General features: G+C 43.8%; 1 protein-coding gene across 1 annotated transcript in view; it reads right to left on the bottom strand.

Moving 5' to 3' along the window:
- Positions 1–17299, bottom strand: part of CLUAP1 (clusterin associated protein 1) — a 59701-nt gene that overhangs the window by 2622 nt on the left and 39780 nt on the right. The window contains 3 exon segments of the mRNA XM_033167029.1: positions 1969–2027; positions 3921–4028; positions 9568–9640. Of these exon segments, the coding sequence (XP_033022920.1) occupies positions 1969–2027; positions 3921–4028; positions 9568–9640 (240 nt within the window).

The following is a 17299-nucleotide window of genomic DNA, read 5'->3' as shown; positions in this document are numbered from 1 at the left end:
CTAGTCGAGCCCCCAGCAATGCAGGAATCACAGCTAAAAAATCTCTGGCAATGACCATCCAATCTCTGCTTAAAAATCTCCAAGGAAGGAGAGTTCACCACTTTTTGAGGGAATCTGCTCCAAATTATAGCCCAAGCTCTGTGTGGCTGTTATCCTGCCATAAACTGTTTAAGGGCAGCTGCTTATTCTGAGGCTAGGGCAGAAATGTTCAAACAGGGTTGGGGGTGCATTAGTGTGCCACGAGAGAACTGCTGGAGTTCTGAGAAAAATCACTCCCCTATGTGGGGTATGCCACTGTCCACTGCTGGCCTTGGCATGCAAGACCAATTTCATATCTGTCTTCTCTGCCACCGTGATGCAGTCATAATTAAAAAAAAAACCAACAAAAGAACAAACCAAGTTGCAACAACACTAACCTAACACCACATTTAAAACAGCTATCCAAACAAATACAGCCTCTTTGTCTACTTGCAAGTGAGTAGCCGCCACCCTGAGCCATTCAAAGGAGGCCTTCGTGTGGCAGCTCCAATTCAGTAAACCAGGTTTTCACACAGGAAATGCAAATGCTTTAGTATTTCCTGCATCCTGCAATGACTTCAGGCTAACATGAACAATGCATATTTAAAACGCAAGCAGCAGTTTCCAGCCAGGGAGGTAGTCTGTCCCAAGGGGAAGAGCCCAGGAGCTTGGCTCCTACATGAAGAAAAATGACAGATTAAGGAAGCCCAGCTTCAGTGGCAAATTGCTTTAGAGACAAAAGAAGAAAGTACTTAAAAACATTCTGCTGGGAAGAAACACCCTGATCTTAAATACACAGAGTGAAATTTTGCAGAGCTTAGGGTGGCCAAATCCCACTGAAAGCAGTGGGACATAAAAGAGAGTTAAATTGCAGTTAGATATTTATTTCAATGGGACTGAGGCCTAAGCTACAAATTATTTAATTTTTAGCCCCCACCCCAGGCCAAAGACTCTAATAAGGCAGTTCATAACTAAAATAAAAACAATTTTCTAGCCCAAAACATTACTTTTAAGTTATAAAAGGAGCAGCAGTTTACACGATATAGACAAACAACCAAATTATTTTAAAAGCATTTTAAAGCACATTTGAAAATAACTAGAGGGAGATCCTGTACAAAGAGGTGAGCAATTCAGCAGGGATAGGGCCTCCACTGAAAAGGCCCTGTTTCTTGTGCCTGCCATCCTGATGGGGCTTAATGGTGGGCCCTGATATCACCACAATAATGCCTAGGTATGAATGACATGGACCTATCAGCAAGACAGCTAGCCTTCCTTGTCCTCTGCAAGTTGACATGGCATGTGAGGGTGGGGGAAGCAGAAAAGCATTGAGCATGGTGCGGTCATGTCTTTTCTTGGACGCATTTTCTTTAGCAAAATGTTACTGGGAGGACAGACAGAAAAACATAGCTGCCGGCTCCTCGTCACTTATCTGTCCCACTGGGGTAGTAGCAGCACAGTTTCCGCAAAGACCAATTAGCATCCCCATCAATCGAGATCTGTCTTTAACTATTGTAAAGTGCTTAATACTTTTTCATAACAGAAAAATTACCAGGCGCCGTATGATAAATTTTGAAGGCAAAAGAAATGACAGCGATGACATGATCACAAAAGGAGTCTGTCCCCAGAGAGAGGGGAGGGGGAGGGAGGGAAGGAGGGGGAACAGGCCAGCCAGACCTCTGAGAAGCATCGCTTGCCAGTCTGCTGCTCTGCTTTCCTAACTTAATCGCAAGAGCAGCAGGAAAAGGCAAAGAAGTGGCTGCATGGGAATGAGAGAAGAGACCTACAGTGAAGAGAAGAGGGGAGATGCAGGAGCTTTTGAGGAAAGTGGGGGAGATGGAAACAGAAAGTGAAATAAGGCAGGGAAAACTGAAGAGACAGGCTACCTGTTGCGGAATGAAAAGGTATGCTGTGGAAAAACCACCTTTTGCCATTAGCATCTTTAGCGACTACTTACATCGTCTCTGTGTCTCCACCTTGCATCGTTCCTACAATCCGCTTGTTTGGTCTCCCTGGAGCAGAGAAGGAGACAGAATCAATGAGAATGTGGCTGAACACACAACAATGCTGGGTAGCTTTCTTTCTAGGGAGCCAAAGGTGGTATAAGAGGCTCTTGACGCTCAGACTCATCCTGCCAGTATCCCTGTTCTCAGATTTGTGGTGGTTGGTTGTGGGGTTAGTTTGTTAGTTTGTTGTAGCTTCTTTGTCCAGAAATGATGAGAGGGAGAAGAGAAAGTGAACACGGACCCAGCAAGCAACAATGCCTCAGGCCACACCTTTCCGATTGTGTTGGAAAATGCTTTGAAAGACAATGTTGGATTTAGAGAAATAATAAATAATAATAAATCAAATGAAGTACTAGAGCAGTGTTTTTCAACCTTTTTTGGGCAAAGGCACACTTGTTTCATGAAAAAAATCACGAGGCACACCACCATTAGAAAATGTTAAAAAATTTAACTCTGTGCCTATATTGACTATATATAAAGTAATTTTTCAATTTTTCCCACGGCACACCAGGCAACATCTCACGGCACAGTAGTGTGCTGCGGAACAGTGGTTGAAAAACACTGTACTAGAGAGTCCTAAATATGTGATCTGTTTTCTGCCTGAGAGGCCAAGAGAGGCAAACGTTTGCTGCCTGTCAGAATGGGCCCCTTCTTGATGGAGTTCCTGTCATTCCAAAAGCTGTAGGACAATCCACATGCCATGTAAGGGGAGCACCATTTCACTTACCCCTGCCTTTGATTGGATGACACAAACTTAAATCAAAGCACATTAGCTTAAGCTAATATGTCAATTTTGCTCTAATGACTGCTTTCTGTGTTCCAGTAAAGGTCACAGTTCTTTTGCAAGGAGGAGCCAAGAGCGTTTGACCAAAGCAGAAGACAGCTGACATTCGGAGACAGATGCAAGGAGCTCCCGAAGTCATTTTGTGCATTAACGCTTCCAGCTTAACATTGTTGGTGAGGCTCCAGAGAAGCTCCACAAAGCGCTGCCATCCTTGTGGTATTATAATATGAGAAGCTGGGGAAGGAGTGGGAGAGCAACTGCATCTTTTGCTCTTGGTTGAACTAGAGGAGCCGTTCTGGGGATGGAGCTGTGTAGTCCCACATGCACAGGGTTCAGTTATAGCAGAGGTGGGGAATCCTTGGCCCTCCAGGCATTCCTGAATCATCTATGGCTATTGGCCATGCTTGCTGGAACTGATGGGAGTTGTAGTTCAGCAGCAGTTCAGCTATGTAGTTCAGCAGTTCAGAAGGGACAAATGTTCCCCACCTGTGAGCAAAACCATTTTTTAAATGAGTCCAGAGCTCCACTTACTGTAAGGGCCATGCTAGAAGTGACAGGACAATTCTGTGTATTTAAACATAAAAAGTCCCCAATTATGTAGAAAAGGTGGCAGGGGGAGGAGGATTTGATTCGAAAACAAACAGGATGCATGGATCTCTCCTGCCCACCCACAGCTTACCTCCCTTCAATGGGGAGGTGCTTTTCCAATTCTGAAAGTGAACCGATATGGAGAGAAGTTCTTCAGGAGAGGAACTGCAAGATAATAAGTATGCAGCTCACCTGCTGGCCATAAAAAAAAATCACCTCATAGCTCCTAACTTCTAAATGCCTGAGGCAGTATCATATTGAATAAACACATAATTGTTCCTATAAATGTGCAGCTTGGCCTGAAATGCAACTCCAGAAAGCGGCTTGAGAAAGAATATATTTTAGACTCCCAACCTCATTTTGTTGGCAAGCCCTTCCCAGAGCTGAGCAAGTATTTCAATATTAGGCGGTACCATCGAGTTTCTAGCCACTTGCTGTTTCCCGCCGCCCTGCAGGACAAATCATTCAGCCCCTTGGGTCCCTTTCACCTGCAGTGGAGCGTCCACCAGGTGTATAGGTACAGATACCTTGCATCAGCATCTCCATGGCCGTATGCTGCTTCATTAGCTGCCTGTCTTCCATGTCACTGTCAGATCCCTCATCCTCATGGATCTCTATGTCTGAGTCGTCATTGTCTAAATAAAAACAAGAATGCCCACCAATGACGGTTATTAGGACATCAGCTCCATCTCTTTCTGTTCTTTGCTTCAGCTTGAAGGAATGATTGTGGGCTGACAAGCAGACCACAGCTCAGCAACAGAGTAATTGCTCTGTGTCCAAAAGAGATCTCCGGTTAAAAGGGCCTTGGGTAAAAGTCTCGGGAAAGAACTTTGCTTCAGGCACGGCACAGGGGAATCCACAGTCAAGCGTACACAACTTTAAATAATAATAACAATTAAAAAAACAGTCGAGGGGAGGAATGACCTTTTAATTGAGATGGCAGAGAAGCAGTGCTTCATGCTTCCCCTCAGTGCTGCTTCTTCTGTCAAAATTAATCCGCTCCACCTCCTTGTGGGGAGGAGTTGCGGTGGACCGCAGAGCCGCTCTCCACACTTCCTGTGGGCGGGGGACTTTGTCCCTCGCTGCTCGGAGGAGTCCCCGGCCGCGTCAGCAGGCAACCGGCCAATCAGCCGGCTGGGGGCGTGGCCGGGGGCTCCCTTTCAAAAGGAGAGGCGCGAGCCGAGAGACCTCCTTTCGGCTCGCTTCCTCGGATCTCCCACCCTCCCTCCCTTCCCTGTAGGCAGGTTTCACCCTATGGCCTTGCTTTGGACTTCGGTTGGTCGCCTGCCCTTGTCGGGGGCCTGGTAGGAATTTTTCCACTTGGCATATTGGCTGGGCCATTTGGTTTTCGCCTACCACTTAGCAATCGTCACAACTTTGTAAGGTGGCGGTTAGGCATTGAGTGACCTAATGTTGGGGGAGGGGAGGCTGGGCCATCGCCTGCCCCTCCAAGCTTAAGGGTAGTCCGTTAAAGGAATCCGGGGGTGTGGGATCTTGTCCGAAGCCCGGGGCGGGGCTAGGGCCATGCCACGACCCCATTGGAACCCAAGGGGAACTCGAGTTGGTCTGAATCGACGGGGCTCCCCTTATCAGTGGTTTACCCTTACTGGACTTCCTGCTCTGCGGGCAGGAGTCAGATATAGTCAGGTCCACTCAATGCCTAAGCCAATACCGCTCACATGCTGTAACCAATAAAGTTGTGGCCAAATTTTTACCCAATCACATTAACCTTATATTCTGTGTCCTGGTGTTTTTATTTCATTCCCGGGAGGGCGGCTTTGGGGTCTCGACACGCAATTCCCTTCTGGGACTACTATTAGCATTGTTTGATGGGAGTGGAGGGGATAGGGGGGATAGGCTCTTGGTTGCCATCTCTGTAGGTGTTTAAATCCTACTGCCATTTAAGCAGTCTGAACTATGTGCAGGATTGCAGTGCAAGAAGACAGCAGGCTCCATGACACAATTCAAATTGTTCAGAAAAGTCACGTATGATATGAATGGAACAGAAGAAGAAGACTGTTCACTAAAGCAGATCCTCCCTTTATTGATTTCAGATCTTTTATTCTCAGAGATCTAATTCTACAGCGTGTGAAGGTCAGAAGTAGCTACGTGGTCACAGCCATTAGATTTTTCATGTGGTCTGCAATGATCACACTTAAGAGAATCAGCTTGGAAATTTGATAACACTGCTCATTCCTTCTTATCATGCTGGCCAGTTATTCCCAACAGAACACAAGATGAGTGGTGATAAATACAGGGTGCATTTGCTGTCAAGCTGTGTGAGCCCGCTCACAGATAACTATTTACCCCTGTTCATAACACAGGAACCTGCAACTCAGTTCAATGGAGCTAGCTGGACTTTGAAATATGCCAGAAACAGCTCCCCAAGCTGTCTTCCATCTCATCTCCCGCAGGTAAATGACGCAATTGATTTCCATGCCCTTCTCAAACACAGTTAAAGGATCCAGAGAAATCAAACGCCTATCAGAACACACACAGACACAAATACCCATAGGATTGCATGGGGAAGATAGTGGCTAATCAGAGTGTTTCAGAAGTTACAAATGTAGGAGTGGAGGACACTATGAAATTTGATTGTAGCAGATACTGCCTACACATTCATCACAAACAAGGTTTTGGAAGTTTCTCTCTCTTTTCTTTTTACTGTGATCTTTTCTAAAGAGAATGAGCGTCATCCAAAACCACCAGGGAGCAGGGAGGTGCCTCACTTAGGGGAACGAAAGATCAATACAGTATGTTCTCAATTCAAGAAGATTTGTAGAAAATTAAGGATCTCTCACCCAAGTGAAATTAACAAACTGATGTAGTAATAATTATTATAACAACAACAACAACAACAACAACAACAACACAACAACACAACAACAACAACGGGGACAAAATGGGCTGCGGATTAATTACAAAATGTTCTTCTCTACATTCCAAACTTCTATTAGTTTTGGGTCCTGGTTCAATGGTTATGGCTTCCCCCAGAGAATTTTGGGGATTGTAGTTCAGGAACTTCTAACAGAAGATTCTCAGCACCCTCACCCAAGTCCCCTGCAGAGAGGACAGACTATTTCATCAGTTTAGAACTGAACATTAATGGGGTGGAGGAAATTGTGCTGCACACCATCAGCTGCGGCATCTCATCTGTCCTTGCTACAATAATGCAAAGTGGGTAGAAAGGATGCAGTTCTAAGGGTGAAGGCTTCCTCTCAGAGGCACTGGAGTGATGGTTGCCTGCCTGATATACTGCTGCCGCCCCACCTTCTTTCCTTCAGGCAGGGAGTGGGGGACGTCCAACCCACAGGCCAATCCTGGCCCACCAGGGGATCCAATTGGCCACTGGGCCATTTTCCCCCAAAACCACACCCACCCTCTCATCAGCTGAGGTCACAGGTGATGTCAGCTGATGGCTGGGAGGGTAGAGCTTAGTCCTGCATGGGCGTAGCCAATGGAGGGGGGGGCAGGAAGGGGCAGCTGCCCCTCAAAATCAACAAAAATACATAAAAATACATAGCTAACTGAGGTTCTGTCCCCCCAAATCCTGGCTACGCCCATGATGGCTGCACCCCCATTCCCAGCAGGGAACAGGATCATGCAGCCTAGGCAGCAGGATTTAATCTCAACTCACCAGCTGCCTTCTCCTATAAGGGGGCAGGGATGGCGGCTGGGAGATGGAGGACTCCCTTACGCCACTGCTGCCACCCATCCACTTTAAAAAGAAGCAAAGTACCACTTGAAATTGCCTCTCCCCCACTTTAAAGGGACCCATGCTGTGGTTCCACAAAGCAGCTATTAACTAAAAATATAAATGACTTCCCTAAAATATCCTAACATGCAGATGGAATCAGATGAGAAGGTAGTACAAAAGTGTGTCTTTGTATGCCACTAATTTCAGATGAAAATCAAAATTGAAGAAGGAAAGAAAGGCCCCAAACACCAAATGTGTTTAATAAATCTCTCACTGATCATACTTTGTTCCACCTTGGCTGCAGGCAGAACCACCAATAGATGTGTCACTTTCTCAATAAAGCTTTGTCAAGCCAAGAACAATATGTGCTTCATGTTCACTTTGGGAACTCAGATTTCCCCACAGATCAAAGCTGCTCTTGTTTGCCCAAGTTGCTTCAATCTTTGTAAACAAAAGCAAATATGTGATATACTCCATTTGAGTGGCTGAGCCCCAGGAGCTCACCCACTGCTTCCCCAAACAGAATTTTGCCGATAACACAACAAACACTGAGTTTGTAAAACAGAGGCAGTTTTATGATTGAGAAGGGATTATGCTCCAGAGGAAAGCTCTGTCATTGAAAGTCCAGTCCTGTGTACTTCAGCAGACAAGACTCTGGGATGAGGATCCTGGTTCAAATCTCTTACCTATACACTCACTGAGATGGCCTTAGACACTAGTCCTCAGCAGAACCAACAGTGCTCTGCTACTTAAAGCCTGCTGCCACAAAGAAAGGATAAAGGAAGGTTGAGATAAAACTAGTCACAAGCTGGAACTATCAAATACGACTTGCAAAGCCTCAGCCAGTCTCAGCCGAAAGCAAAAATCCCCTTAACTGATCCACAAGAGAAAACCTTCTGGTTTCTCCCTCACATGCCCCCTGCTTCCCAATAAATGTTCAAGGCATACAAAGCAATATTAAAATCACTGGGATGATTCCCTAAGGGTCTCTGCTGACGTCTTAGTTAAGAATAAGCCAAAACTGAAATAACAGTATCAGGATAAAATTGCTCCTTCCAATCTGTCACTGATCCAATTTTTCTGTCAAAAGTTAGCATGTGGGCAACCTTACTAATTACCGGTATAGTTCCCTTGGTATTAAAAGCAGGCCTAAATACTCCCTCCCAGCAAAAAGAGAGGACTGGAATTGCTTACAGGTGAAGAGCAGCATCTTTGGCTAATTAAATAGAGTTACTTATTTTCATATGGCTTAAACAGGACCCAAAACTGTAACACCCGGTTTAGTTCAATGTAATCTGCAAATCAGTGAATTAATCCAGTTTTGCATATTCATCTGCAAAAGTTACTAGCTCATGGAAAGTTTTCTGCTTGCCTCTTGCATGCCTGTGACTTATATTAGCCATTTATACCCTAAAGGAGGAATATCCTTGCCTGGTTGTAGGTTTTCTCAGCCAGCACAAGTGCCCAGGTGAGTTGTAATTTACAGATTTGAATTAATAGTCAGGTGGATAATAAGGAAAAAAAACCTGTTTTTTGTTGGATAGGCCATCCATCAATTTCTTTCACCCCATTGGTGTCTATTCATTCCCCATAGTTGCATGAGCTGGAGAGGTGAGGCGGTGAGGCCCCTTCCATCAGACCATTACCATTTGGCTCTTCCGTCTTCCACTCCACTAACAACAATGCACTGGCCACATCAGAGAAAAGAATGTGAGAGTGTAAGGCCCCTTCTATGAGACCAACTACTGTTTGGTTCCTCCAAGATGATGTGTGCTACGCGCATTCCACCCAAATCATTATGCAACCTTATTAAGATGAACTGGTATCTGAATTTACTCTATACCCCCTTCTATTATCACCCTTTCCTTTTTGCAGCCAAGGGATTGGTGGCCATTATTTTACACAGTAAAGTGTCTTGAGCAAATGGGCGGGGGGGGGAAGTGGCATATAAATGCGGTCAATAAATAATACAACAAATCCCCCTTATTAGCACACAGCAAGGCAAAACTGCTTCATAAGAGTTGTAGAGTTGGAAGGGACTGTGAGGGTCCTCTAGTCCAACCCCCCCAGCTAATGGGTTTGATACTACATTGTTAAAGTGAAAGTGACTCACCTCTATTCCTAACAATAATAGGCTTACCCACCATGCTACCCATAATGCAGCTGATTTGGGGCTCAGTGATAGATATTTAGACAGTAAGCAGCCATGACCTACCAATGCTTCCATCATTGAACTGGGGTGGGGGGGGGGCAGCAGACAACATAAGCCTTGACTTCTCATTCTGCCTTGAAAATAGTAAATTGGTGGCAGGACAATCAAGCAGAAAGAGAAAACTGCTGTAGCCCCATATGCTTCTCGCCTGTGTGGTGTTTAGTTTCTACCTCAAATGACCATGGTAACATGCAAACGGAAAGGGTCAAACTGCATGGAACCCTGGGTCTGCAGACACCCAAAAAAGTTAACAAGCAGAGCTCACTTCCACTCTTCAGCAAGCGCTTCTCTTCCTCCTTCAGCTTGTTCTGCATCAAACGCAAAGTGTTCTCTGCTTCCTGCAGGGAAGGGAAAACATCAAAATCAGAAAGGCAGCTGCACCATGCTTCTGCTCAGGAGGGAAACAAGACATAAGCTGCTGCTAAGGTTAATATCAAGGCTTTGCAGCCAGCTTAGTTCCATAGAACAGGACTAAAAAAAAAAGTGAATATAAGTTTCTCTCTGAATTAGATCAACTCTAGCTGTTCAAAAGTGCTGCAACCCTTTGAATCTGGGCACACCCCGTTTTGATTTGTGCCAGACTATTCCATGAGGTTCAGAAGACTAAAACGCTTTTTATGTAACTTGTTGGTTCAATAAAAGAACATCTACAAATGTTAATCACTGTCTATGAGAATCCATACAATTTTTGTGTGCTAGCCATGCGGGAAGTAAAGCCACTTTCTCCGCAACCAGTATGAAAGCTAACTGGGCTGAATCAGAGCACTTTGGTCCTTATCCCTAGCCTGCTTAGAAGAAGCACCTCCCGAGCTTGTTCCAGTCATCTGCCAACTTCATTTGCAGATGGAGCCAGCTCAGAGGTGCTGCCTTGTGGCGCAGCAAAGTATAACAGTAAATGTTAAAGGAAGGGTAAGGACCCCCTTTTAGTGCTGTCACCCACAAAAGGGAGTGGGGGAGAAGAGCAGCATGACAAGGCAGAGGAGAAAGTGCTTCTAGCCCCATTTCTTTTTACTAGTGTGCTTTTTTAAGCCAGCAAGTAAAAATTCAGATATGCACTGCCGTTGTGTTGGTTTGATGCTTCTTTGTGCAGTTGCCGCGGCAGAACAAACCAAGAGCTATAGCCCCTAAAGCCATGGAAAATGTATTCCAAGCGCTTCTGTGACTACTTGTACACTCAAAGCACCTGCAAATGGGTTTATGCAATTAATCTAGGAAGGGAAAGATCCTTCAAAGGTCCAAAACTTAAAGCAATTCCACCTCCATTATTTCTATTTTTCTATTTTTTTTATTTTGTATTTTGTATCTTCCCCCCTTTCATTTTCCCCCTTTCATTTTGTATCTTCCCCCCTTTCATTTTTCCCCATTTCTCTTTTTCTTCTTCTTTTTTTCTTTTTTGTGATTTTTCCCTTTGCATTTTATACATAATCAGTTAAGAAGGAACTGAGGAGAAGAAACTATGATAAATTCTGATATGAATAAGTGGTAATGTACAATTGTATAAGCGATTAAGTATCAAGTACTGTTAAAGTGAGTCAACTATAGATATTTTCTTTCTTTTTGTTTTCCATATATTTTGTATGTGTAACGAGCACTAACAGTTTAATTTGTTATTGATGTTATCCATTCCCCCCTCTAAGAAAGCCCACTGTGCTAGACCAGCCGCAGCCCCCACCCACACAGCTCTCCCACTTGCAGGGAGGAGAAGAGAAAGTGCTGGCGTGCGCACACACAACCAGCTAAATCTTGATGTTATTGTTATTAATAAATTCTAAATAAAGCAAAATTTTAAAAAACAACTTAAAGCATTTCATCACTATTACACTGACAACAATATGGCAAAGAAGCCAGTTCTATGAACTTTCCTGCTCTCTGAACTCTGAACTTTCCTGCTTTCTCTGCCTAAGGTAGAATACATGCTCCAGAGTGATGCACATAGGCTCATGTTTCTTACCATAACACATTTCTTACATTGCTTACTCCTTGATTCCAACTATGGTCGAGAGAAACAAACTTATGTGAACTCTAACCCACAAACACTGTTCAGGACTTTAGTGTAGTTCATCGGCATACAGAGGGAGTGTGGTGGTGGGGGACATGCAATTAAAGGATGAGAACAGGAATGCAAGATCTGCCACCCTCCTGCTTCCTCTGTGCCCGCCACCTCTTCTCTCTCACTGGGTGACAAACAGGACGGAGGCTGAGACCCAACAGGACGAGACCTTCTCCTGCCAGCTTGTGTAGGATCCCACCAGGGCTCAATTTACTTGTTAGTTGATTTACAGACCTTAAACCACCACTCATCAAAACAGATTGGATGGATTTCATAATTGTGTTTGTTTTCATAAATAGTTTTTTTTAGAAAGAAGTTTCCTTTTAGAATTGCACAATACAATTAAAGCAACAAATGAAAAATAAAACAAAGGAAAGGAGGACACAAAGGCTTCCTATGGGCATCTAGTTGGCCACTGTGGGAACAGAATGCTATATACCAAATGGGTCTTTGTCCTGATCCTGCAGGCCTCTTCTTATGCCCACCCTTCCTGTCCACTGGGCCAGCTTGGACAGAAAGGGCTTTCAAAAGGTACCCTTTGGGGCCAGGACCTTGCCTGAGCCACACGATCTTCCTGGCTTTGGGACATTTCTCAACATCCCTTGGCTCATCTCCACTTGGACCAATGGCTGAACCCTGCCACACTAGCCCACTAGGTACAGTTGCTCTCCCATGCCAAGGAAAAAAAAGGGGGGCTCCCCATACCGAATTGAACTGACTGCAAATCTTAAAATGCTTTCCTTGTATCTCACTCCTGCTCCAACAGGTACAACAGATTGCCCAATATCATGACACTGAGATCTTCAGCGAAAAGTGTTAGACATAGCGTTTGGGAGCCCTGACTACCACAATCGTAAAGGCATCCATTTATTTCCCATTGTCACAGATACTAATTAATAGTTTTCCAAATGTCAGCCCTGGGGGCAGGGTGGGGAGAGTACAGGACCCAGAGGCAATCAATCATTTTGAAAAAGCTATAAAGGGAGTATTGATCTTAGAAGCAGAACGGAACTGTGCTATTTCCAAAAAGTCTAATAGCAGCTGCTATGGAAGGCTACTGTGAAAAAATGCCATCAGTTAGCAGGAGGCTGATGATCTATTGTTAAACAAGCTCTGAAAGACACAGCAGTTTAACCAATGATATTTCCAGTGAAGCCTCTACAGCCTTGGAAATCCACAACCTGCTCAGGTCCACATTGAAAACATTCTGCTTACCACAACGCAATCTGACTTCTATAGGCAGAATGAAAATACAATTAAAATGTAAACCATTTACTGCCTTTATTCCAAATCCTATCTTGTCGGCAGGACTTTCGATGCCACTTTTCTACCCTTCCCTGTGTCTTCTCTATCCTTGGATATAAAAACTGCTGTAGAATCTATATGGCATGTTTCTTTTGACTGATTCAGCAAAAACACAACACCACACACACACCACACACACACACAACACCTATTTTGGGTATACTGTACTCTACAGCAGCTCTATATGAAGGGGTTGTCTAAGTCAGATGCATTTTGGAGATATAATGCTAGAACTGTCTCATTGAGGCATATGATGTGGCTTCCCCATGAAATGCCCTTTTTGGTCTGAAGTTGCTGTCTGTATAAATTCTGTACCGGCAAAATATCTGCAGATATTTGTGTACTTTAAGTTATATTCCTGCAAAGTAAGGACTAACAACTGGACAACAAAAAATTTATGAGCCCTTGCAGTTGCTAAGAGACATATACCTTGAGCGTGGAAGGATAAATATTCACCATCTATTATGCAACGGTTTGAAGTCCTTAATGCCCTTGCTACAGTTGAATGCACTTTCTTGAAACACCAACTTCCTTTGGATATCTGTTTGGACATTTGGGGGGCATTTATGAATCTGTATGTGTATCTTAAGATGGATGTACAGTATTGATGTTTATTTTATTGTGAATGTGAGATGACAATTGCGCTTTTGCTTTCTTTAAAATCTGCAGTAAAAAAGAAATGTAAAATTCTTGGAGCAAGAAATGTAAATCTTATCTTTTCTCAGTAGGCTATTTTCTACACATCCTTTCCTAGCCTGCATCCAGGCTTGTGTTTGTGGAAGGGTTTTATGGGTTTTTTGTTTTGTTTTACTATGCATTTGGTATGCTTTATTTTGTATTTTTCTGTTGTGAACCACTCTGACTTGTGAATATTGAGTTTGAAGTATTATTATTTATTTAATACATTTGTATACTGTCCTTTATTCAAAGATTCCAGAGAAAGCTACCCTTTCAGAAGGCATCAGAGAAGCTATGTGAGCCCCCCCCCAAAAAAAACCACCTGGCTATATGTACCAACAGTTTGGCTTAGTAAAAGGTAGCTTCTGAGGAGCTGGGTTTTCTCAAATCATACATGGCACATGACTTTTAAGTTGCCAAGAAAACTTCCCTGGACCTTTTTTGCTGGCTATAAATAAATAATAATAATAATTTTATTATTTATACCCTACCCATCTGAATTATGGTGCTGGAGGAGACTCTTGAGAGTCCCATGGACTGCAAAAAGATCAAACCTATCCATTATCAAAGAAATCAGCCCTGAGTGCTCACTAGAAGGACAGATCCTGAAGTTGAGGCTCCAGTACTTTGGCCACCTCATGAGAAGAGAAGACTCCCTAAGAAAAGACCCTGGTGTTGGGAAAGATGGAGGGCACAAGGAGAAGGGGACGACAGAGGATGAGATGGTTGGACAGTGTTCTCGAAGCTACTAACATGAGTTTGGCCAAAATGCGAGAGGCAATGAAGGATAGGCGTGCCTGGCGTGCTCTGGTCCATGGGGTCACGAAGAGTCGGACACGACTGAACGACTGAACAACAACAACCCATCTGACTGGGTTTCCCCAGCTACTCTGGGCGACTTACAGCACATAAAAATAGCAAAACGTTAAGATATTAAAATTTTCCCGATACAGTACAGGGAAATGTATGACTGGTGGGGAGTTGCAGTCCAAAATATCAGGAGGGCACTAGGTTGGGCAACGTTGTTTTAGCTGGAGAAGCCAGAAACTGACCCTGGGTCCTCCTCCTCTGTGCAAAGCAGTTGTTCCTCACCAAACTACAATCCCCGCCCAGCAAAGGGGCTCTTAGAAAGACAACTGGCTCAACACTTGCACAGCATCATGTCCTCTGACTGATCACGCAATAAAAAAATCATTACAAATCAGTCTTTAATTTTAAAATGATATTTCCAAGCCTGTAGTTGAACCTTCTCTTTCCCCCCGTGTTCTTGGAGGAATTAATGAGCTTCGTGACTGATTGCTTCATCTGGTAGTCAACAACCCTGTCATCTTTTTAAAATATATAACTAAATGCATTTTGACAAGCAGCTGGAAAAAATGAAACTTCTGTCACATATTGGAGAAATTCCCAACACATGTGCGCAACCATTTTCAAGCTCTCTTCCCCATTAGCTAAGGAAATGCAGTCCACCTCAGGCAGCAGATTTGAGAGCACATTAAAAAACCCCAGCAAATTCTCATTTAATTCTTATATTTTCCAACGTTTGGGACCTATTTGCATAATCTGCCTCAGGCATCAGGCCATATCCACCAGAGAGAAAAATCTTGCCACAATTATTCGTAATATTGCTGTTGGTTATTGCAATATGTCATTACAGCCAGAGGGCCATCCCATCAGGCTATAGCAGAGGGAGAGAGATGGGATTGCAGGGCATTTTCTTGCCCTCTGCTGAAAGGCCAGCAACATTTGCCTCCTCATCTCCTTGCAATCTTTTCATTTCAGTGATCATTACAAGATTAAGAGTTTGTGTCTGTTTCTTTTTCTCCTTTTCCCTCCCTAATGTCTCCTCCTATTGTATCACATTTTTCTTAGATTGTATGCCTGAAGGACTCAGTTAGTTCTCTGGGAGCCTTTCTCAGCTGAGGAGCAAAATAAAAATGTTTTAAATAAATATGAAGACTGTTACCTTAAGAATTGGTTCTGAACCTGACAGCGACATTTTAAAAGCGTTTCTCCACCCCCACCCTCCAGTACTTTATTTTTAAGCAGAGAAGAACTTGAATCAAATCTGATACATCTGTCCAAGTTTAGTGGCCAGTTCCTTAGCATTTGCTTTTTCAAGTTTAGTAACGTGAGCCACTGACTTCAGTCCCAGAACATTGCCACCCCAATGACGACAAATCTCACCGTATCTCTCATGGTAGTTTCTGCGAGGCGGTGGTAGATAAGAGGGAAAGATGGGCAGAAAATCCCACTTCTCCAGCTTTGAACTGAATTTTCAGTTTCATTATGAAAATGCTGACCCAGTGAGCATCTGATACCAATTGCCCTGTTTTCAAGCTTCCCATAGGCATCTGGCTGGCCACTTTGAGAACAGGATGCTGACCTAGGTGGTCTTTTTGGTCTGATCCAGCAGGGGTTTTTCTTATGCTCTTAAATAAAGCATTACTTTTTCGTCTAACCTGCATCTATATTCCTCATTCTTAATAATCTTTGTCAATGCTGTATACTGGATCCCCCACCCTTTCATGTTACGTAAGCCACAATGTCTGCCCATTCTAAGGAGGGGGTACACACACTGCTTAAAATATTGTGATGAAAACTGTAATCAATGCTGAGATCCTGAGCTAGGCAGAGCACAGTAACCGGAAAGAAGGGATGGGCATAGGCTTCTTGAATCCCAGCAACAAAGATGTATGCCTTTGGTATCTTCACAAGGCTATATTCAGAAATAAAGGTGAGCCAGAAGCTCTGTGACCCTCCAAGTACTGTTGGACTCCAACGCCTGCCAACCCCAGCCAGCATGTTATCCCAGCAGGAATGCTGGGAGTTTTATTACAGCAACTTCTGGAAGACCACAGGTTCCCATCTCAGCTCTAAACCTATGTGTTCCTTGCAGCCTTTCATTCCCTAAGGTCCTGGGCACAATGGCGCAAGAAGAGTCCTTGACCGTGTTGCATGCTATCAAAAGGAACTTCAAGTTTCAACAGTCTCTTCTCTATGTCAGCAGTTCCGGAGCAGGAGACATTAATCCTGCCTGGTATCTTGTCCTAACAGCTTCCAGATAAGCACAATGTCCAGGGGAAAATGCCAATTTCCTACTGACAGGAGCTCAAAATCTTCACACTTGAGTACAATGCACATTCAATAGCAAAGAGACTGAAATTCAAAATTATGGCTGGGAAGGAGATTAAGGAAGGAAGAAACAAAGTGACAACATTGAGCAAAAGAAAAGAAAGGCCTGTCAAGAGACCATGGTGTATTGACAGCGTACTCTTCAAACAGTGAGTACCCCCTTTTCAATGGCCAAAAAGAAAAACCACCAATCTGGGACATCTCCAATTAAGTCAACCGTGCCTTTATTGTAATAGAAATTGCCTCAACTGCTCTCATATTTATTTGCTTACTTCTCTCTCTGGACTGAGGGAAAGTACAAATTGTAATGATTCAATAAAAGCTCATTTGCTACTCTCCTGGCGTATTACAGTTCTATTGTATTTTTTTGGTGTGTTGGTTTCCATGCATGGTCTTTATGTAAATATGTGGATGAGTCCGTGGTGTAAATGCCATGATCAGTGTACATAGTTTATCAAATTATGTCAGAGGAAGAAATTACTAGAGCAGCTGGGGCCTCTCAGAGCCTTATAAATAAACATTTTACCATATTTTACTCTTGCATATTCCACTATTGTTTAAGGCGCACCCGCGCAATCGGAAGCTGTGCCTTGGTTTCCGAACTTTTCGGAAGTCGAACGGATTCTGGTTGACTTCCGGTGTACGTCTGTAGTTTATACTGAAAGCAGGGCTTTGGAGGGGACCCCAAATTTCATGGTTCGTAGTAAATGAAGCTCTTCACATGGTGTTAAGGGGACAGCGCTGGTGGCTGCTCACATCTACAGCATCAGTTAGCCTTACAAAGGACTGAAAGAGGCCACCTTTATAAAAGCACTCAAAAATCAAACAC

The sequence above is a fragment of the Lacerta agilis genome, chromosome 13 (assembly GCF_009819535.1).
Source record: "Lacerta agilis isolate rLacAgi1 chromosome 13, rLacAgi1.pri, whole genome shotgun sequence".
NCBI lineage: Eukaryota > Metazoa > Chordata > Lepidosauria > Squamata > Lacertidae > Lacerta > Lacerta agilis.
Note: the sequence above shows the minus strand (reverse complement) of the source record. Positions and strands in the feature narration are given on the sequence as shown.